General features: G+C 42.9%; 1 protein-coding gene across 4 annotated transcripts in view; it reads left to right on the top strand.

Moving 5' to 3' along the window:
• DUSP22 (dual specificity phosphatase 22) overlaps positions 1-22,150 on the top strand; it is a 71,534-nt gene that overhangs the window by 33,783 nt on the left and 15,601 nt on the right. For 3 of the 4 annotated variants that reach the window (XM_081827790.1, XM_081827794.1, XM_081827793.1), the window contains one exon: positions 187-12,525. In XM_081827790.1, the coding sequence (XP_081683916.1) occupies positions 187-369 (183 nt within the window). In that variant the 3' untranslated portion in view covers positions 370-12,525. Of the gene's footprint in view, positions 1-186; positions 12,526-22,150 lie in introns of those variants that run through there. The other variant, XM_081827791.1, reaches the window with a different exon arrangement.

Here is a 22,150-nt window from a genome sequence, read left to right as displayed (position 1 = left end):
AAAACCTGGAAGAAGCAGTTATTTCTCTTGCTTGACACTGGCCGGCCAACCACAGATCTCTGATTGCCCAATGCCCATTTATTCCTTGGTTATATGTGGCAAAATCTGTAACATTAAGTAATAGGTGAAATCTATGTAGATGCAGGTGTGTGTGTGACATTTTGGTTTTGTTTTCAACTTCTCCAGTACCGGCAGTGGCTGAAGGAAGAATATGGAGAGAGCCCTTTGCGGGATGTGGAAGAAGCCAAAAACATTCTGGGTAAATATAAAGAGCAAGGGCGTGTGGAGTCCCAGCCTGGTACAAGGCGGTGGAGCAACTTTCAGACCCTGCCTCCTTTGGCCTACAGCAACTATACGACGGAGACCTAATAACTGAGTGATCTGGTGCCTGCCTGTCCATCCTTTGTCTTCAGTGCATTTCTGCCGGGTGCCCTGGTGTGCTGGCTGCCCCCGTGGAGGACAGGAAGGGGAGGGTGGCAAAGGTGGATCCAGGCTCCTCCTCCATGAATCCACGAACCCTGCCCCAGGCCCCTTCATCCTGCCCACTCCTGCCCTGCCTGAGCTTGGGGAGTCTGCTTGGCTGCCCCACACCGACTCATGCGTGCGCCTGAGTGCAGGCGAGTGTGTGTGTGTGCCCATGTGTGTGGATGTGTGAACTCTAAATGTTCGTATTGCTGGAACAGTCACAAAGTCCATGCTTCCATGCTTGGTATCACCACCTTTCCTTTTGTCCATGACTCCACATGGAAATCATTTGAAGTTAACATCTTAAAAGCTGCTCAGCATAAAGCAGCCTGTGGCTGGGAGCAGACAGAACCCAGAGTGGTCATGGTGAGGGCAGCAGGAGGCTGGACTCCCTTCTGAGGGTGGTTCCCCGGGGCCCTCAAAGGTGTGTGGGGGTGTGCTCTGAGCATTGCCTCGATCTTAATGGAAGTGCCCCAGGCTGTGGTTCCTGCCACCTCAAGTCAAGACCCTTTTCTCAGCCTATCATGTCCCTGAGTTCTTGGTGTGTGTTCTCAGTGGCCCTGACTATATTTCAGTTCCATGGGGAGCACAACCACCTCAGCCCAAGCTATATGCCCAGGGCTCCCTTCCTTTCTCCTCCTGTCCAGCTTCACTTACTCTCAACCTCTTGTTCTCTTGCTGTTATAACTCTGCAAGGGCCTCTTTGCAACATCTGCATGCATCTTCAGGAACTGGGAAGAATGAGCATTTATTAGGCACTGTAGCAAGTTTGCATTTAAAAATACATTTTAAAATGCCTGCATACTAATTAAGCACCTTCATGTATGCTGTGGATTTGATATGTGATCTCAGCTACCTCATTAAATGTTTTTTGAAAAGGTATTTTTGTTATTGTAATCAGCTCATAGTTGAAAATGTTTGGTCGTGATTGCTTTTGAAGCCAAAGGGCAAAAGCATCAGTATCATTGAGCTATTTAAAATTTCTGACTTGAGCTCCAGTAGTGCTTTTTGGTGGGTAAAATTCCACATTCAGGCCAAGCCCGGCAGGCCTGGAGAGCATCTGCAGTTTGCAGTGTGGGGCAGCAGGATCCTGGAATTCTGTGAGCAATTTCGTGGTCCAGTCTTTTACACCAGCTCAAATTGTTTAAGCACACAAAGCCACAAGAATGAAAAAGTATACTTGGCTTCTCCCTAAAAAGATGTTGTAGCCCAGTTTCTCCAAATTCCACCGCCAACAGAGCCTCTGACTAAGAAGAGCAGGAAATGCTCTTATATATGCACAGGAAAGCATATAAAGGGTAATGTCACAGGTGAGCCGCTTTGGGGACCAGGGAAAACTCTATACACCCACACAGGCCCTAGATATACACCAGGAAAGGGAAGCATGGCCATGGAATTTTCTACCTACAGCTGAAACAATTTGTCTATAAAGTCCATTTTTTTCCTTGAACCAAAAAGAAATGTGAATATACTCACAGAAAAAGTATGTAGGATTATCAGCTGAAATGCTGAAATATGTGTGTACATTTATGAACATTTATGAACATTTATGAACAATTCCTGGAGGTCTTGAAATGTTGTTTTAATTTTTGTTGCCAGTAATGTTCTTTCTCCACAGCCACTGCAGGAATTCTGAAGCACTGGGCCTTTCTCAGAAGACTGTAAGGTACCTGAAGTTTCTGAAATATCGCAAAGCCACAGAGTTTAGGCTGGTGCTGCCAAAAAGAAAAGCAACCTAGAGTTTATTTTTAAGTATCCAGAAGCGATTTGTAAATTTGGTTTTCATTTTAAACTGAATACATATGTAATGATGTTCTATGTTGAGAACTAAAGATACTCTTCCCCAAGAGAAAATATTTTTACCTTAATACCACTGCTACAGCAGTATCTTTAACCTTAACTTTGGGTTTATAAAGCAATCTCAAGAGCCATACTGCACTGTTTTGGTAACTGTTTAGTAATCGTGATTGCTTCTCATGAGAATTGTGCTGTGTAAACTCTGCTTGTGTGTTCTTAAATTCCCCAGCTTGGGAAATACCTCTTGCTGTGTGCTCTACCCATGGTTTGTGTTCCCCATGGTGGACTTTACCAAAAGCTACACATTTTTGTTAACAAAGGGCCACCGAGCATTGAAGTCCATGTGCAATGCACTCTTCCTTAGCTGAGGTGTGGATGTCATACATGTTCCTGCCGCTGAGGGTTGTGAAGCAGGATTGGAGCCTGCTCCTATAGCAGTAATTGCTGGTTTAATTGCAGAGACCACTCTTTCCTCCAGAAGGTAGTACAGGGGGCACTTAGGAGAAGTGAATTAATTTCACCATGAGAGAAAAATTGATCCTCAGCGTGAACAGAAAGAAACCCAGAAAGTGGACTCATAGTTCTCTGGCACATGGCACCCCTGGAATTACTGCATTTATCACAAGGGTGAGGGGTGTGCAGCCCAGGTGCTCCATGAACATTTGCTGCACATTGTTGAATGCAGTTTACTCTGATTCCATATTCAGCTTTTAATTTGAAGAAACACAGACTGGCTTGAAGAGCAATTTAAGTCAGTTTCTAAATTTTCCTTGTCTAAATCTAGCGGAGGAAGAAGGAGATTTAACGTTTCCCTCCAAGGATAATTTGGGCCTGAACTAAGGGCAGGTGGATAGAGGAGCTAATATACATGGACCCTTTAACTGTAGGTGGCAGGCTTCACCTATGTTCTGAGTTTCTGCTTCTAATGCCTGGAATCTCCTGACAAGGGCTCAGGGAAGGGGCTGGAATGAAGAGGAGGACCCTTTGCACGGGCGGCAGCCCCTGCCAGGTGTGGGATGATATGCACTGATCAGTTTCAGTCATTAAAATGCTTATTCTGACTCAGCAAGCCTGCCTGGATGTAGCACAGGTAATCCAGTTGTAGGAGCCTCCGAGTACTCTCATGTGCCAGCCCTGAAAGCCCTGAGATGTCTCCACTTCCCACTTGTGAGTGTGTGCCAGAGCCTTGTCTCTGTGGAAAACTCGGGAACAGTGGCCAAGACGTAGCGCAGAGCCTCAGGAAGACCTCCGTGCTGTGGGTAGGACAACGAGGCAGCAGAATTAGGAAAAAAGGTTTTCTGGTGATGGCCCCAATCCAGTAGAGGCACTCATCCCTCACAGGCTGAAATCCTTTCCTGTCCCCCTCCTCTTGCTATAGGACCAGATCTGGCACCAACAATAATCCTCTAATAATTGTCTGGTGTTCTGTGGGTTACAAACTATCACTGCAAAGCTTTATAAACCCACAGAGGGTATTATATTATTCATTTGAGGCTCAAAGAGGCCAAAAAATACACCAAAAACGGAAAATGTTAGCTCTGATTTGCCTGAATTTTGAACTTTTGATCCCGAATCAGTGGGTTAAGAGAGGGAGGAGCTGAGCTGCCCCTGCGCTTTGAACTTAGAAGTTTGTAAGGCTCTAGTAAGGGCCAAGGGGGAACCGGCACCCCTGCAGCAAAGCTGTATGGCTGCAGAAGCCAGAACCTCTATTTGGTTGCTTCCCCCACCACACCCCTTTCTCCCTGGGGAGTTTGGGGCCCCATCAGTGGAGTTGGCAGTTAGGAAAATTGACAATTGCAGAGTGGGTCATAAGGACCAGTATAGGTGGTCCTGGTGCTATGTGTGGGGGAGGGGAAGAGAAACACCATTCCAGTTTTGGGGTGAGGAAGGCAGTGTTCAGGGAAGGCATCTTGGAAAAAGTGATACCTAATTTGAGACTTCAAGCTTTCAAGCTTAAGTGCTAGAATTAGTTGGGCATAGCGGGAGGAAGGGGAGCCCAGGCAGAGGCCCAGCATGTGTGTTAACTTGGTGGCATGAGGGAGCACAGTGCGCTGGGGTGACCCCAAGTCACTCTATGTGACTAGGGCAAGAGCCAAGGGGTGGGCAGTGATGGTAAGTGATACAGACAAAGCTGCACACACAAGCAAGGGCCCAGTCAGCCAGGTTGATACCATTGCTTAGTATGTGTATAGTACCATATCTTAGTATACAGTAGCTGGTTTACTTCTTATGCTAGCCCTTGGAGCTAATCAAGCTCAGAGGTCGTGCCGTGCCAGCTTCCCACAGGGCTGATTCCTGAGCTTAGAGCCTCATAAGAAGCATGCATGCCATTATGCGGATGTAATGAGTAGGGGTGGGGGCTCGCTGAACTTGCTAGGGCAAGCAGGTACCATGGTTGGTTGGTGTGTAGGTGGATAATGGAGGGTCCACATTGGAGGCCAGTCGGGTGCAGCTGTTACAATCATCCAGGTGATTGAAGATGATGCCCTGAACAGGGTCATGGTGGTGGAGAAGAAGAGGGGCCAAGGAGGCAAATAGATTTGGGCTTGAGGGAGGTTGGGAAGGGAGAAGCAAATGCTCTTGGTACTGCACTGAATGTGGGGCACTATGGATTTTGTGGCCTTGACACTCTGGAATCTTGCTTCCAACACAATGGTTCTTTGTATCAACATCCTCCTTTCCTTTGATGGTGGTGTACGGGCTCTGAAATGTCAAAGTTAGATTTAAGGGGACTGCCAGACCTAGGGCCTCCAAGGGCAATCATCCCAGCTTTGCAGGTTAGGTCCTCAAGTTTATCTGTGCGCCCAGGACAGACTCCCAGGAACTAGACTCATGACAATGTGGAATTCAGATGTCCAATTTTATAATTTATTGTGAAAGATAAAAAGGTATCTTTATGAAAACCAGTTTTATTCCCTAGGCTAGTTCTCTTTCATTATCAGGATTTTGGAGGAAGCCAAATTAGTCATTAGGCATTGTCCTGTGAGATGGACATGGAGCTAAGAGCCTTTGCAGGGGGCAGGGGATAATCCTGATCTGATATGCCCCATAATCAGATTGCTATTCCCATAACATATGTAAGTGGTATTTCTACCAGGCTCCTGCTTTGCTTGCTGAAGTCACCTTTCCAGGGTCTAGCAGACCATCCTGTTTATGTACAGAGGTGATCTTTGACTTAAATGACCTTGTTTAGAGCACCTTCATTAACCTTGGGTATCCTCATGTGTCTTCAGTAGCATTTATGCTTTTCTGTAAGGATGGGTTCCCACTAGTGGCTTTTTTTCTTATTTATTGGGTGCTTGTTCTTTCTAGTTTCTGTCACAGTAGGGAACCCCACTTCCAACTTCTGGTGCTGTTTCGTGTTACTCATGCATAGAGACAACTTAGAAAATCTAGTGATTTGTGTGCGCGCGTGTGTGTGTGTGTGCACATACATCTGGGTCTTATGTTTTTTAGTTTTGTTTTAGAGAAATTCTTAGCTTTCAGGGGAGTCATGTGTGCAACATCAAGGGTACCTCGAGCTCGGGTACCTTAGGTGGCAGCTACCTGGGGCAACCAGGGAAATGTCAGAGCCCATATTACACAACCAGAGCCAGTCACAAAGGGCTGCTCTGCTCACCAGTATCTAGTCATAAAAATAGGGAACACACTAAAAATCAAAACCCTGTGATCCCACACTAGATGACTCCTCCCATCCTGACCCTAAGTTATTAATAATTTTATTAAGAATGTGCTTTCAACATGCTTATATTTATATATGTACTTAACAAGAAATCACCAAGACTTCAGAGGGAAGTTCTTCTTCCCTTTCCTTTTTATTGCCCAGAGAAGGGGAGAAACTGAGAAGAAGGAGAAGAAAAAAAAAAAGCTGCCTTTGACTTGTCACCGGAGGCTTGAGCATGTCAGTTGTTCCCTTCTTAGGATTTAGTAGGGTCTCCTTAGGCCTTAGGCTCATGGACTTGGATGCATGTAATGCACTGGCCACATTTCATCATGCAGAGAGATCTTGACACTTTGCTCTTGCTTTCCTATCCCCGCTATAGATCTTGAGACCTGTCACTGCAGTAACAGGACATAATTAGTTCAGCCAGTACCAAAATTAGTAATCAAAATTAGTATCTATTTTGTAGCTGAGGCTTAACCACCTAATAAGCATCTGACTAAAGGTTGCAAGTGCTGTGCCTGTGTCTCTTTCCATCGGGGGAAAGAATTGCCAGTATGTATTTGAACATCTGCAAGTTTAGGTTTATTTTGGCTCTGGATATCTTGCAAACTGTTGATCAAGAGTTAGTAATTTGCAGTTAATTTTCCTGAAGTTTCTAGTTCAGTTATTAGAGTCTGGTGTCAAAAGAGCTATTTTAGCAGGTGACTGAAATTACTAGGCAGTTCAACATTCTGAGTGTGATGTTGACTATTTAGAGGTGGGGTTAGGAGATGTATTGGATGGGATTGTACCTGAGCACATCCTTTATTCAAAGGCCTACTTAAGAAAACTAGATATGGGGTGCCTGGGTGGCTCAGATGGTTAAGTGTCTGCCTTCTGCTCAGGTCATGGTCCCAGGACCCTGGGATAGAGCCCCGCATCGGGCTCCCTTCTCAGCGGGAAGCCTGCTTCCCCCTCTCCCACTCCCCCTGCTTGTGTTACCTCTCTCGCTGTCTCTCTCTCTCTGTCAAATAAAGTCTTGAAAGAAAGAAAGAAAGAAAAAGAAAGAAAAAAGAAAAGAAAACTAGATAAGAGCCAGGGGTAAAAAAATAAAACTGATTTTTGTGGGTTTAACAACCTCTTCTAGGAATAATGTAGTTTTTGGAAATAGTGCTGATCACACCATTTGCCTATTTGTCCAACTTGACCCAAGAAGGCCGAATTACAGTGGCCTTTCTACTTAGCTTCCCAGTCCTCTAGGACACACATCAGTGACAAGCAAATATATGAATGGAACATTGCCATTGACATGGTGTTGGTCCCTCTCTCCCCGTCAAGTCTGTTCATCATCAAGTGCTTTGCCCTCAGCCTCTTGTGCCCTTCACCAGAAGTGGCCAAACCAGCACAAACAGGAACCATACTTTCTGGTGAGCAGGTTTGCCTTTTGTTGGTTGGCTGTGGGTTTCCCCAAGGCACTGATATGGAGCCTTTTTGGAAAATACAAATCAAAAGCCCTCTACATGTGCACTAAAGAAATGTCACCTTCTGCTTTGCAAAGGGTGTGCCCTTCAAGTCAAGAGACCCAAGTGGCACTGAGCTTCCTCAGAATGGGAATCCCTAGAGAAGCTTGTCATGTGCCAGGGGTTAGATGTTTGGATTCTCCTTTGGATTCTCTCACCGAGGTGGTGACAGAGAGAAAGGCAAGAAGGTGTGAAAGGAGAGGACCATTTCTAGACTGTTTGCAGAAGCCTTCATGAATCTCCCCAAATCAGGTGCATCCCAGAGGTGTACTGCAGATGTGAGCTAAAACCCATTTCATTCCTTGATATTCACTGTCCCACAGCAGAGAGGCCTATTCTCTGCTTTGCCAGAGCCCCTACCTGTCATCTTCCACCTTCCACAAACAGGAAGGCACAGGTCCTGATAGAGCAGGTTGGGGGAGATGAGAGGCCAAGGTCCTGGACTGGTGACCAGGCAGCCAAGATAGTCACATGCCAGACAGGCCTGACTGAGGTCCATTTCATCCTGGTTCTCTGGAATACCTTGGGGAAGTCCCAGAGGAGGCAACCCACTCATGTGGGGAACTTCTTCTAAGACTGGAGTAAAGAAGCTCCCTAGAAGGGATGAGCAGTGCTAGAGGGCACCCTGTGTTGTGGCACAGTGATGTGGGCAGAGACAGCCTCACAGCCTTCCTGGGTAGCATTTTATGTGTCTAGAAAGGCCTTTCTAATCATGAAAACCTCCCATCTAGATAACAAGATAATCAGCCTCGTGATGGTCAACAGTTATTCAGCACTTAATGTGGGAGAGAAGCTGGCATTGAGACTTTTTCTTGAAATCTCTTCTGACAACAATCTCATGGGATAGATTTCACTATGGGAGAATCCAGGTTCTAGAGAACTGGAGCATTGCCCAGTCTCAGGGCCAGAAAGTGGCCAAGTGAGGATTGGAATCCAAGCAATCTGACTCAGGTGGGCCTAAATGTCACCACTCCTTTTGAAATGCACTACCCCTGCGAGGCTAAGCTAATAAAAATGCTTACAGTCATGTGCATTTCTGTTCAAGACTTTTTCTGAAGGTGGGTTTATGTTAGATAACAGGCCTAGTGGGGAGATTAAGGTGGAAGATAGGTAAGTATAGTTAAATAGGCACACGAGAAAGGCATTTCTTTTTTCTTTCCATCAAAATCTACCCATTGTGTGTACACTATGGCTGCCACACTTACCTCTGACTAGGCATTTCTGATTTAGCCTAGAGTAGCAGGCAGAGTACTGAGATGTTCTGAGGCCCCAGGAGGCCCTTTGCAAGAATACGGAATGGCCCATGTGTGTACAGGAAGAGGGGAAGAGGGCTAGTGCCTGGTACTTTAAGCAGATGGTATTCTGTCTCTGATGTGCCATCATTATGCAAATAGAGGAACCTCAGTGAGGTTTTTGCAAGAAGTTCAGGGATTTGCTGTCACTCAAGTCAAATAACTCAAATGGAGACACTCATCAACAGTGGATGTCAGCAACAGTGGATGTCAAAGCAACCAGAGACTGACAGGACCTCCTTTCAACCCCTGGGTCTGAGGGCAAGGGCTGGGAGATGGAGTTAATAGAGCCAAGTAAGAAGTGAGCCATGGAGGGGTGCCCAGTTAGGACCTGAGCAGGGCAGGTCTTTAAGAAGTATGGGAGGCTAGGAGGAAGCAGAGTAGAAGTTTCCCATCTGGTGTCCTCCTGTCTTATCTCCCTGAACCTAATGGGAAGCTGGCCAACAGAGGATTCTGCATGCCATGGCCATGGGGGACAGAACAGGGTGATTTGCCATACAACAGGCAGCCCTGGAGCTCAGCCTTGGGTAGGGCGGAGACACAGTGATAGGATGAAGGAAGTGCCACAAGCTTCCAAGAAGTATCTGAGTGTCAACAAGCTGATACTAAAAGTGGGTCTGAGTGGGGAGCATGGGTTCTCCTACACACTTCGTCCTGAAGTGTGCTATCTGGAGCTTGGCCTGTGACTCACTGCTTTTATCTTTAGAAAGCATTTAGAAGCATCCATGCCTGCCAACGTGCCCCCACTGATCTGTGTTTCCCTCTGGCCTCTCTGGAGAAATGACACCCTCTGACATGAAGGCCATCAGCCGTGGCATCTGAGCCTCTGCTACAGACTGTGCCCATGTGAGAGGCCCCCACCCCCTGTACCAAAGCCCATGAAGAGTGGGGGAGGATAGTTTACACTGCCTCAATCATGCTGCAGTGCCTGCGGCCCACTGGGAAAGCTATGTCATGAGATGCTTATAGAGCTAGCACTGTGCAGACTGCCATGAGGGAAAGGAGAAATTAGGCAGGGCAGCCTTGTCTTCAGATTTTGAGTTGGAGAGAGAAGATAGTCACTCCCAAATATTCTGTGGACAAATGCTGAGCACAGAAGCATGAATGCAGGCCAAGAGGACCACAGATACCTCATGGAGAGTGTCCTGCTGGGGATGGAAAACTTGGAAGAAGAGTCAAGGGCATCCTGGGAAGAGGGTGACATGCAAGTAAAGGCACAGACATGAGTGAACATGGTGTACTGGGAAGTCCAGGACCTGTTTTGGAGAAGGTGACTATGAGGGAGGCGAGGGTTGGAAAGTTGAATGACTAATCTTATCCTGCCCTGTAAACCGTGGGAAGCCATGGGAAGGCCTTGGATTGATTTGGGTCCCTCAGGATGGGCTGGAGGCAGGAAGGTAGAGCAATTAAGAGGGGAACAGGATCATAGCCTGGACCGGATGCCCCATGGGACCTCTCCAAAGATGAATCTACCAAGTGAGGCAACATAGATAATGACCATCTTGAAGTAGTGACAAGCAGTGCTGGTTTGCTTTCTCCAGAAGCAGAAACAGAGTTAGGGGTACAAAAGATTATTGGTGACAGGAGGGCAGGAAACTGATGGGGCAGTGGGGCTATCAGGCTGCAAGACAGTCCCACCTCCTCTCCACCAGAGGAGCCTGGGGGCAGGCATGACTGGTTGCCCCAGAAGAATGGCCTGAGCTGCCAGGCAAGGCAGCCCTCCGAGGCCAGAGGTCAGGGACACTTACCATGCTTGCAGGGAAGGACAGCCTGACACTCTCCAGGGACACCTGGTGCTAAAGTGCAACCTTGCAGAGATACTTCTTCCCAGTGTCTCACACAGCAGGGCTGTCCAGAGTACTTCACCCAAACTCCAGTGTTGGAGCCTCCAATGTGGCTTGGTCATTTGGGTGTCTCTGGCAACTAGAAGCCCTCTCCCCTCCTTTTCTCCCCTCCCCTCCTCTCTCCTCCCCTTGTCCTCCTCTCTGTCTCCTGTCCCCCTCTCACTCCTCTCTCACTCCTCTCTCCCAGTTCTCAGATTAGAGCTGGGTGTCGAGGAAGCAGGAAAGCAACACCAGGAGTTAGGGGATTCCAACTGTCCCTCCTCACAATGATTGCAGCCTCAGCAGCCACCAGAGATGCAGCAGGACCTTTCCATTCCTGGTACAGGAGATGTAGAGACACATTGACTATAGAGCATTTATTAAAAACAAATTTTGATGTCCTCCATGCTATTCCTTATGTTCCACAAATAAGTGAAACCATATGATAATTGACTTTCTCTGCTTGACTTACTTCACTTAGCATATTTTCCTCCAGTCCCATCCATGTTGATGCAAATGTTGTGTATTCATCAGGAGAAGGAAGGGAAAATGAAGAGGGAGAATCGGAGGGAGAGATGAACCATGAGAGAATATGGACTCTGAGAAACAAACTGAGGGTTCTAGAGGGGAAGGGAGTGGGGGGATGGGTTAGCCTGGTGATGGGTATTAAGGAGAGCACATACTGCATGGAGCACTGGGTGTTATACGAGAACAATGAATCGTGGATCACTACATCAAAAACTAATGATATATTGTATAGTGACATAACAATAAAATAAAATAAAATAAATTAAAATAAATAAAAATAAAAACAAATTTAATAAGTAACTAAAAGATAATCTGTATTTTATTACCAGCCAGAGCCAGCAGTTTTAAACTATTCCAGTGATAAAATATATCTCCCCCCCCCAAAAATTATTTTGTTGGTCTAAGTTCTTTTTTTTTAAGATCTTATTCATTTATTTGAGAGAGAGAGAACAGGGGAAGGGGTAGAGGGAAAGGGACAAGCAGACACCCCACTGAGCACAGAGCCTGACTCGGGGCTCAATCCCATGACCCCGAGATCATGACCTGAGCTGAAACCGAGAGTCTGAGGCTTAACTGGAATGAGCCACTCAGGACCCCTGTTGATCTAAGTTCTAAGTCTAAACAATGGCTGTGTCTGCTGTAGAGTTTTAATAATGTATGCATAAGCTTAAAATGTCCATATTTTTATTATATCCTTTATTAACAACATGTTCTATATGGAAGTGAATGTGGAGAACTCCTAGTTTATGGGCAGGACTGGGGCATAGGGAATCAGCTGGTCTATTGTTTGGGGGTTTTTTGTTTGTTTTTTTCTTTTCCAGTAAATTCAGAATGATCTAGAATCCAAACTCTGTGATAATTACATTTCTACACTTGCAGAGTAGATTTGAAATACCCGAGGATCTTATATGCAGTCTCTTCAGTCTGGCATTCTGAGTGACCACTTGAATGTTTACTTGGCTTTACAGTTTTTTGATTGCAGACATATTAGAAAACCACCAGAATTGGTTCCAAAGAAACACAATGCTATTTATGGAATTTGATGTGAAATGGGATTTTTTTTTTTGCATCTCTTCCAATCTTATCCTTTTGTTTAACACCTTTCCTAAATACTTGTATATCTGTTGCTCCACATGAAAGAAATTTTTCAAAATTAAAATAAAGCAAGTGTTCTGTGATCAATGAAGAGTGAAGGTCAATTGACAAATCTGACATAAAAAGTTCTGTTTTGACAAAATCATTGACAAATTTGCAGAAGGCTCAAAAACAAATTGTAATTATTCATTAATGTGACAGACCAACATCTAGGTATATGTTTCCCCCATTTTTCAACATACGCATTATTGTAATTAAAAAGTATTCATACATGGCTTTTTCCTTTTTACTGTGATATTTTTGTTTTTATTTATTGCCATGATAACCAATATAAAATTCAATAAAAGAACATTTTTACAGCATGTGTAAAATGTCCCTTATTATTCTTTTTTCATTCCATGTCATTACTGATTGTAACAGAGAGGATCAGGTATTAAATGCATAAGTATGCTTCTATGTTCACAAGGTCCTTCATGAAAAACAAAACACATTTTTATGTGCTTCACTTTCTTCATTCTGTATCAGTCCTCTCTCCTTAAGCAATATTGGAGGCCCGGAAAACCTGTATGATTTCACTATAGCCTATGTCGGTGGGTGTCCTGTCCCCCTATTCTAATTTGGTTTTATCACATTTCCTAACACCTAGGATTTGGCTAACTGTTTCCATTTTATTTTCTCTGTAGAGACAGCAGAGAAAAGATAATGAAAATTCTCCAACTTTTCACGTTTCTTTCATTTTTTCTGGTTCTTTCTTCAAAGATAATTAAAGATTACTTTGGTTATTTTTGAGAACACTCGGTAAGAAAGCTGCTTTATTTTCCCTGTGTTATGTTCTCCTATGGGTATTCCTTCCATTAAGAGGCTCATTGTAAGAAATTCTACATTTCACAAGAGGTCAATGGAAGCTGAAGTTTCCCCTTTTCTCTTTGTCAAAGAATTCCCATTAGTGTGTCTTTAAATTACCATCTCCCCTAATACATTTCAGAGTCAGATATAAAATAATTCCATGTACATATAATTTTTTAAGACTACTTCTATTGCTGGGCGCCTGGGTGGCTCAGTTGGTTAAGCGACTGCCTTCGGCTCAGGTCATGATCCTGGAGTCCCGGGATCGAGTCCCGCATCGGGCTCCCTGCTTGGCAGGGAGTCTGCTTCTCCCTCTGACCCTCCTCCCTCTCATGCTCTCTGTCTCTCATTCTCTCTCTCTCAGATAAATAAATAAAATCTTTAAAAAAAAAAAAGACTACTTCTATTGCAAAATCACAGTACACCTCTTTTTTTTTTTTTTTAAGATTTTATTTGTTTGAAAGAGAGAGAGAGCACAAGCCGGGGGGAGGGACAGAGGCAGAGAGAGGAGGAGACTCCCTGCCAAGCAGGGAACCTGACATGGCTCGATCCTAGGACCCTGAGATCATGACCTGAGCTGAAGGCAGCTGACGGAGCCACCCAGGCGCCCCCACAGTACACCTCTGTTTGATGATGGGAACTAATTAAATATTTAAATGTATTTGTGAAGTTTTGATGACTTCCAGTCATAAAACATGTCCTTCCTTGGTGCTGAAAATCACTAAGTCCATTTCTCTAATGTAGAAGTATAAGCCCCTGACAATGGACCTTCAGCTTCTTGAGGGCAGGTGCACAGTAGGTGCTCACGTTCTGTTCTACCATGAACTCTTGTCAAATCACCGGTCCTGTGGTTTTCTCTGCTCCTCCCAGCCTTGCCTGTTGTCAGGACCTCTTCTGGCCTTGCTCTATTTAGGTGGTTGCTGCACCCTGTGGGCCAGCAAGCATGGCTACAGGACCCTCCCAAGAGTCCCCTGGCTCCCCTCTCTGCCCTCCAGCCCCAGAACTCCAGGACATCAAAATCTGTGCTATTACTTCTGCAGCTTTTCTCCTGTTTCCTTACCAGTGTGCCTCCTTGGAACCACATGTTTGCCATCTCTTATGTGCTGGCCAAGCAATCAACCAGTGAATAAAAAGCCCCTCTGTTCACTGAGTCCTTCCTGCCCACCAACCCAATTTTTAGAAATATACTTGGGACCTTCTTTGTCTCCATACAGTTAGCACTTCGGGAATTGCAGGAAATAATGAGTGCTCTGTGGAATGGACAGGACCTGGTTTAGCACCTGGAGCTTCATGATCTTCCCTACATGCTGACATCATTTGTTTCTGAGCCTTTCTTTCAAGAGATAATAATAAAATCAAATGTTTGCGAACTCGATCTTAGCCTCTTAAAATTTCTTATTATGAAGGCCTTCCCACTAGCATCCTAATCTTGTTTTATTTTGCTTTTTAAGCAAATAAGAGGCTAACATATTCATTTCCTTTTTCTGTATTTTAAGTCAAACAATCCAAATTCTTGGCAGCCCCACCATGCATGCAGCAGTGGGTTAGACCCCTGCCCAGCTGAGCCCACATATCCACTCAAGAGGGTTGAAGACTGCCTTTGGGTGCAGAGGAAAGGCCTGTCCAGGGTCTCCTTCTGTGAATTGCTTCTGCAGCCCCAACTAGAGCCCATCCATACTTTGCTGGCTTCACATATCTTCTTGTGGCTTTGATTTTTAAATTATTATATATTTCTTAGAATATCATTGACCTTGTCACCTTTCACTCAAATCCATGCAGTTACTATCTGATAGCCTTGTTCTGTTTCCTGGATTTCTTCATTCACTGCCTTTCTCACAATTCACACTCATTTCTCAGAAGAGTTTGATGCTGATTGTTTGCTGTGAAACTAGCTCTGAACAAAGTTCACAGTACCAGTTAAAACGGCTATTTAAAGCAACTTCTAGAGATACACAGCATCTGTTACTGGAATCCCACCTCTCTAGAAAAGATGTGAGCTAACATCGAATAACGTGAGTGATGAGCCCTAAGCCAACACACTGACGGCCAGGGTCCCCAGGAAGACTCCTGATTCAGATCTGAAGTGCCGTTGGTACACTGCTGTACACAAACAGTATCCAGGTATATATATCTGTTTTAGTTTACAACATCTTTTCTTCAGGTTTCTTGAGGAAAAGTTTAGACTCTCAATTTTCTGTCCAACAGCTTCTTTCTGAGATTATGAAAATTTGCCCCCTACCCAAATAAAAGAAGTCTAAAATTCTGAAAATTACTTTTATTTGGTCAATTTTATGATGCTTTATGTTTTCCATCTATAAAGCACTTTTGCATATATTAATTCATTTTCCCAACAAACCTATGGGATTACTAGCATCCATATTTAGGGGCTAACTAGCAGATCCAGATCTAGATGGAACTCAGTTCTGACTCTTAGTCCAGTGCTCTTTGCACTACACCACGTTGGAACCAATGGACAACGAGCTCTTCATCTGAGCAAAACACAAAGATAACCTGCCAAAATAATTTAGAAACAAAGATTGAGGCAACTTTATCATATGACATAGTTGGTTCTCAGTGGATTGATTTATGAATTAATGAAGCAGAAATGAATAGTAAAAGAGGCCACAGTTAACTAGACTATGAGGGAATGTTGTCTCTACATGATACATTTACGCAGGAAAATTCCTTTCCTCAAGGACTTTAATCTGATCTTGTCCTTGAGGCTTATAGATCTGAATTGGTTTTGTGGGATCCACTGAAGAAGCCTGGAGAAGCCAGTGGGTGGCATCTAGATTAGGAGGGGCAGCAGATAGAGATGGGGTCTATCTGGGAACACAATTGGAAAAGCAAAGAAAAACCAAGCTAGAAGAACTAAGAAAGACAAAAGTGCAGGAAAGAAGCAAGGAACAAGCAGAAGCTGTACGGGAGAGGGAGTGAGGGGAGGTGGCTCAAAAACTGAACAAACGGAATTTGATCTAGGTCAGGAAGGGTTGTTCAGGAGCAGGTGCTCACACAGAAGGAGTACCCATACCCATGTGCTCCTAGGACTATGAGGGGGAGTGAAGGGATGCTCACCATCTATAGTTAGACAGGTCAAATGTGTAGTTACACTTTTCAAGAAATACAATTCTGGACCACTGACAGCTATTCAGTTTAATACCAAATCATCAACTGTAAGTTAATATACCATTAAGACCATAGAGTTGGGGCACCTGGGTGGCTCAATCGGTTAAGCATCTGACTCTTGGTTTCAGCTCAGGTCATGATCTCTGGGTCCAGGGATCCAGCCCCACACTGAGATCCATGCTCAGCAGGGAGTCTGCTTGAGGATTCTCTCCTCCCTCTGCCCCTCCCCAAACTCATGCATTCTCTCTCTCTCTCAAATTAAAATAAATCTTAAAAAATAAAAAGACCATAGACTCAATATCTTCTTGCCCAGAGGTAAAAATTGTTTTGCCCTAAAGCTTTTCAAAACAAAAACAAACCCAAAAAACAAAAAAAAACCCCCAAAACCCTCTGATGTCCATAGAAAAGAATCAACTTTGGGTGCCTGGGTGGCTCAGTTGGTTAAGCAACTGCCTTCGGCTCAGGTCATGATCCTGGAGTCCCGGGATCGAGTCCCACATCAGGCTCCCTGCTCAGCAGGGAGTCTGCTTCTCCCTCTGATGCTCTCCCTCCTCCCTCTCATGCTCTCTGTCTCTCATTCTCTCTCTCGCAAATAAATAAAATCTTAAAAAAAAAAAAAAAGAAAGAAAAGAATCAACTTTTTCCAAAGAAAAGTTTGAGTAGGAAAAGAAGCAATGGGGTAACTGAAACGTAGTTATGACAACCATTTTGAGAGACAATGAGTAAATATTTAAAACAACGATTAAGTACAATGGTGAATATATCTCTGACTTTCTTAGCTAGAGTAAACATAGTCAGGATGTTGAAATAATACCCCCACACTTTGGTTTTTATAAGTTTAAAACTCTAAGGTTAAAAAACAGAATACTATTATTTTCTTTGGAAGTAAGACAACTCAGTATTTCAGAAAATAGCCTAACTTACACCACTTAGGTAAGAAGGATTTTATTTTGTCCAAACAATATGTTTTTTGACCTGATTATGGAGCATGACAACTGTCAATGCATGGAAAGAAAACTTTTCAAAATTACTTCTGATGCTTATATTTATTTATTAACAAAGAAAAAAGGTAACATTTAAGGTGAAAAATAAATCTTTGGATCTTCTCTAGCAATGTCACCTTTTCCTTAGTTCCATATTTTAGGAGATGCTTATTTTTAAAATGTGTTTGTTACCTGAACCCTGCTCAGCAAAATGGTGTGTACATTTCACAGACTGCATGGGACAAATACTCTTGTCTTGATAATCTTTCAGTGAGGGTTGTCATAGTTGATCAGCAAAAATCAAAGAGAATGTTCTACATGACATTTTCTAGGAAATTGGTGGGATTTAATCAGGTAGATCAGCATCCTTCCTGCTCTCAGCCTCCAGTTTGCAAATTGGGCCTAATCAGAATTATTTATTGTTTCAAATACTTTTCTTGAAATGTTGGCAGGCATCATGGTTGGAGGTATGGCCTTCCTGGCTGCCTTCTTGCTCAGGTTGAGTATGATTTCTCTGGTCCTTAATTTACTAGCCCTGAATATAGGGGCAGAATTTCTCAGAATTGTAATGTTCTGTAACATAGCACATGTAGAGTTGTTAAAAGAAAAAAGTATCTTTTGTGTGTGTGGCCTTTGGGGGAAATTTAAATTATTGAAATTATCTCTTCCCTTTCATGATCCCACAGTTTCCAGCTGAATGGGGGAAATGGGTGGGAGGATGAATTTATTACCAGTACATTCCTTTACGCAAAAACTTTGCCGGATTTAAGTCTTGGGATAACTTACCCAAAAGGCCCAATTTCTAACCCATTTCTCTCTTTTCTTAGCTCCATCAGAGCTGAAGATTCTAGAAATTTCAAGTGCTGCCTCACTTAGGGTTGTATATTTGGCCAAGTTAATATTTTTGACAGGGAAGGCTCCCCCACCCCCTTTGCTAACAACCCCAGACAGGTCATGAACCCCCTGAAAATGACTAGGCCTCTAAGCAAAGAGTGCATATTTTGTACAGTAGATAATTTAAACAGCAGCTGGACCTTCTCCAAGAAGACATGTGCTGTCCCTTTTACAATAAGAGAGTCCCCAGAATTTCTTTGAATAGCAACAACAGCTGTCATTTAATGCACACCAAAGAAGAGATTTTTTTTTTTTTTTTTTTTTTTACTGCAGCAGAGGTTTGAGTGGGCAACAGGGAGATTCTGGGTGGTTTCAGACCTTTTTCCACTTCACATATCATGTCACACTAGGCATGTTTCATCATGAATGTGAATTATTTTATATGCTAACAGAAAACATAGAATGTCTTATAAGACAAAACCCTAATAATCACCCTGTCTTCTTCCTTGCCATGTTGAACATGGGTGACCATGCATACACATTATTTTCCATAGAAAGATACACACCAGAACTAATTAAACAGCCCGTTGAGTTGCATCAGGTGCTAACAGACGTTGCAGCTGTCTGGCCAGCAAAAATATTGTGGCTTGCTTTAACGGTCGTTTGGGTTGATAGAATGTGGGGAATCTGATCTCTCTGTTTTTAGGAGACTATTTCCCATAGTTAAAGGAAATCTATGGAATTGGGTTTTCCTCATGTTTTCTCTTCTTCTGCAATACATTTTATCCTCCTATTTTTTCATGTTTTTTTTTTTTTTAAAAACAGCTTTATTGAGGTCAAGTTTACATACCATAAATTCACCCATCTAAAGTATGCAATTCAATGATTTTATTTATTTATTTATTTATTTATTTATTTATTTATTTATTATTTTAATCACCATACATTACATCCTTAGTTTTTTTTTTTACTGACTTCTTTTTTAAAAATTTTTTTTATTATGTTATGTTAATCACCATACATTATATCATTAGTTTTGATGTAGTGTTCCATGATTCATTGTTTGTGCATAACACCCAGTGCTCCATGCAGAACGTGCCCTCTTTAATACCCATCACCAGGCTAACCCATCCCCCCGCCCCCTCCTCTCTAGAACCCTCATTTTGTTTCTCAGAGAAGCAATGCAATGATTTTTAGTACATCTACCAAGTTGTGCAGCCATCACCATAATCCAGATTCAGAACACTTTTGTTATCCCAGTAAGATCCCTCATGACCATTTGCCGTTAACTCATTCTCATCCACAACACTGACAGCTACTAAACTACATTCTGTCTCTGTAGATTTACCTTTGCAAGATAATTCACATAAATGGGATCATAGAGTGTGCAGTCTTTTGTGTCTGGCTTCCTTCACCTAGCATATAGTTTCTGAGATTCCTCCATGGTATAGCATGTATTGGTGGTTCTTTCATTTTCATTGAATAGCCTGGGTTTGCTTTTTATTGGAGTTAAGGGCTGATCACTGGTGGATTGGACCAGTGGTTCTACACAACTCTGGAGGCATTTTTGATGGTCACGGCTGAGATGGGGGCTGATACTGGCATCTGATAGAAAGAGGTCAGTGATGCTGCTAAACAACCTGCAATTCACAGGACAGCCCCCATGACACAGAATTACTACAATGTCAGTGGTGCTGAGGTTGAGAATCCTGGGGTTAAACTTCACATCAGGGTACATGTTTAAAACCAAATGTTGCATGATGGAAACCCTCCCTTTGATTTGTACTACATGTCTTTGTATTAGGGTTCTGTTTGTCTAAATTTTGTGTATGTTTAAAATATGAACTCATTTGTGAAACAGATCTTTTTTTTACCATTTGGGTAAACTCTAGAATCTCCTAAAATATTATTCAGTAGGTTGCGCTGAACAAGAAAAGAAGAGTACAGAATTCTTGTTTCCTGGTTGAGATCTCAATTCAATCTGGTTGTGAAATTTTAGCAACAGAAAAGAAGCAAATGGTGATAACTTATACAGCATAAATTCCTAGGAAGCTGCAGGAACTGTTGGAAGGTTCATAATAAAGGCATTTAATAAAGTACATTGTCTACTTAACAACAAATTGCACCATCATTTTTGTGGCATGACCACCAATGTTACGCACTCTAGTTATATTTTGCCAGTTCAGCTCCAGAATTTTGAATCTGCTGTTATCCTTAACATTGGTGAATAAAGTTCTCATAGGGGCAGAGACTAAAAGAAAACAGATCTGAAAAAAACAAAAATAAATAGCTCTTCTCACCCAGCGTTTGGTGCATAAAACCCCTCTTGGGAATAAGAAGAAATTAGCCAGAATTAAGATATTTTGTTTTATCTGAGACCAGGGACACACTGGCTGCTTCATTTTTTTTCTCTAGGGTAGTTGAGATGCCAAGGGGTGGAATTCTATCTCTTAGGTCTTTTGAGTTTTGTGTGATGATGAATTAGAAACAAAGTACTCTGTAGCTTAATAACATAAAAGGAGACTGATGTGATGGGAGTCAGTAAACCATACTTGGCAGAGACTACCTTTGGGAATTTGACAAATAAACAGCGGAATCTCAGCTGCCCTAGGCAACTTCTCCTCACTCTGACCCCTCTTTTGTTCCAGTGAGCAGCTCTGCCTCAGCCCTGCCAGATGCAGGCAGGGACAGAGAAGGGCGAAGAGGTGGACAACTGAGGGTAGGTGTGCTGGCTGAGAGGAGAGAGGAAACAGAATGGGGTCTTCTGGCATCTCTTCTACATTTTCATGTCCTTTAACATGCGAGTCTCATTAACACCTCCTATTTACACTAATAGTAAATCACATCAGAAATATATGGTGGAAGTAAACTGAGGACAATATACATGCATACACAAACGTGTACATACATACAACATGCACACACATGTATACACACAGCTGCACACACAAATTGCCTGTAGAGACATGTACAAATGTATGCACATGTACGTTAACATACAAAACATACGACACATGCATACACATTTGTGTGCACACAGACACACACACATAACACACATTCCTCAGAATTACCATAAGCACTCTGTACACATTTATTCATCACCGCTGTCTGTGTTATAGTAAAGGACACTTACGCTCTGAGAGGTTTAGTAATTTGCTCAGAGCCACACAGCTGATAGTAGAGCCAGGATTGAAACCAAGTTTTCTGTAAATCCAAATTCCAAAGAGAGAAGCAATACTAAAGAAAATTTTGACTTTAAAAAGATGTAACTCCAACAATAAAAAGATCAGTAGTTGCAGGGGTGGGGGGAAATGAATAGGCAGAGCACAGAAGCAGTGAAGATACTCTATGATATTATAATGAAGGATACATGTCATTATACATTTGTCCAAACCCATTGAATGTACAACACCAAAAATGAACTCTACTGTGAACTATAGACTGGGTGATCATGATGTGTCAATTGATTGTAACATATGGACCAATCTGGTAGGGAATGTTGATGGTGGGGTAGGGAAGAGGCACATGGGAAATGTCTGTACCTTCCTCCTAATTTTGTTGTGGATTTAAAATTACCCTAAAAAAATACAATCTGTTAAAAAAAAAGATATAACTTCACATGGAAGTGTTCCAGCTCAGTCATTCCAAGACAGATGATTCAACTGAGTGATCAAATGACCTACCTGAATTTGAAGTCCAAGAATATGATAAACCTTAGTCTGTGTGTGTGCGCACATGAACGTGTGCTTCTTAAAATAAAACTAGAGTTTTGCTAAGCGAAATAAGTAAATCAGAGAAAGACAATCATCATATCTCACTGATACGTGGAATTTGAGAAACAAGGCAGAGGATCATAGGGGAAGAGAGGAAAAAATGAAACAAGTGGAGTTTTTTTCTAAAGATAAAAATGACATATGCTAATTACTGAAATAGCATATATGTATATGAAATATAAAGAAAATAAGAATTATCTCCATTTCGAAAGGGGAACCCTCTTTGGTGGGAATGCAAGTTGGTACAGCCACTTTGGAAAACAGTGTGGAGGTTCCTCAAAAATTTAAAAATAGAGCTACCCTATGACCCAGCAATTGCACTACTGGGTATTTACCCCAAAGACACAGATGTAGTGAAAAGAAGGGCCATATGCACCCCAATGTTCATAGCAGCAATGTCCACAATAGCCAAACTGTGGAAA

This window comes from Leptonychotes weddellii, chromosome 8 (assembly GCF_054177405.1).
Source record: "Leptonychotes weddellii isolate Sample4059 chromosome 8, ASM5417740v2, whole genome shotgun sequence".
NCBI lineage: Eukaryota > Metazoa > Chordata > Mammalia > Carnivora > Phocidae > Leptonychotes > Leptonychotes weddellii.
Note: the sequence above shows the minus strand (reverse complement) of the source record. Positions and strands in the feature narration are given on the sequence as shown.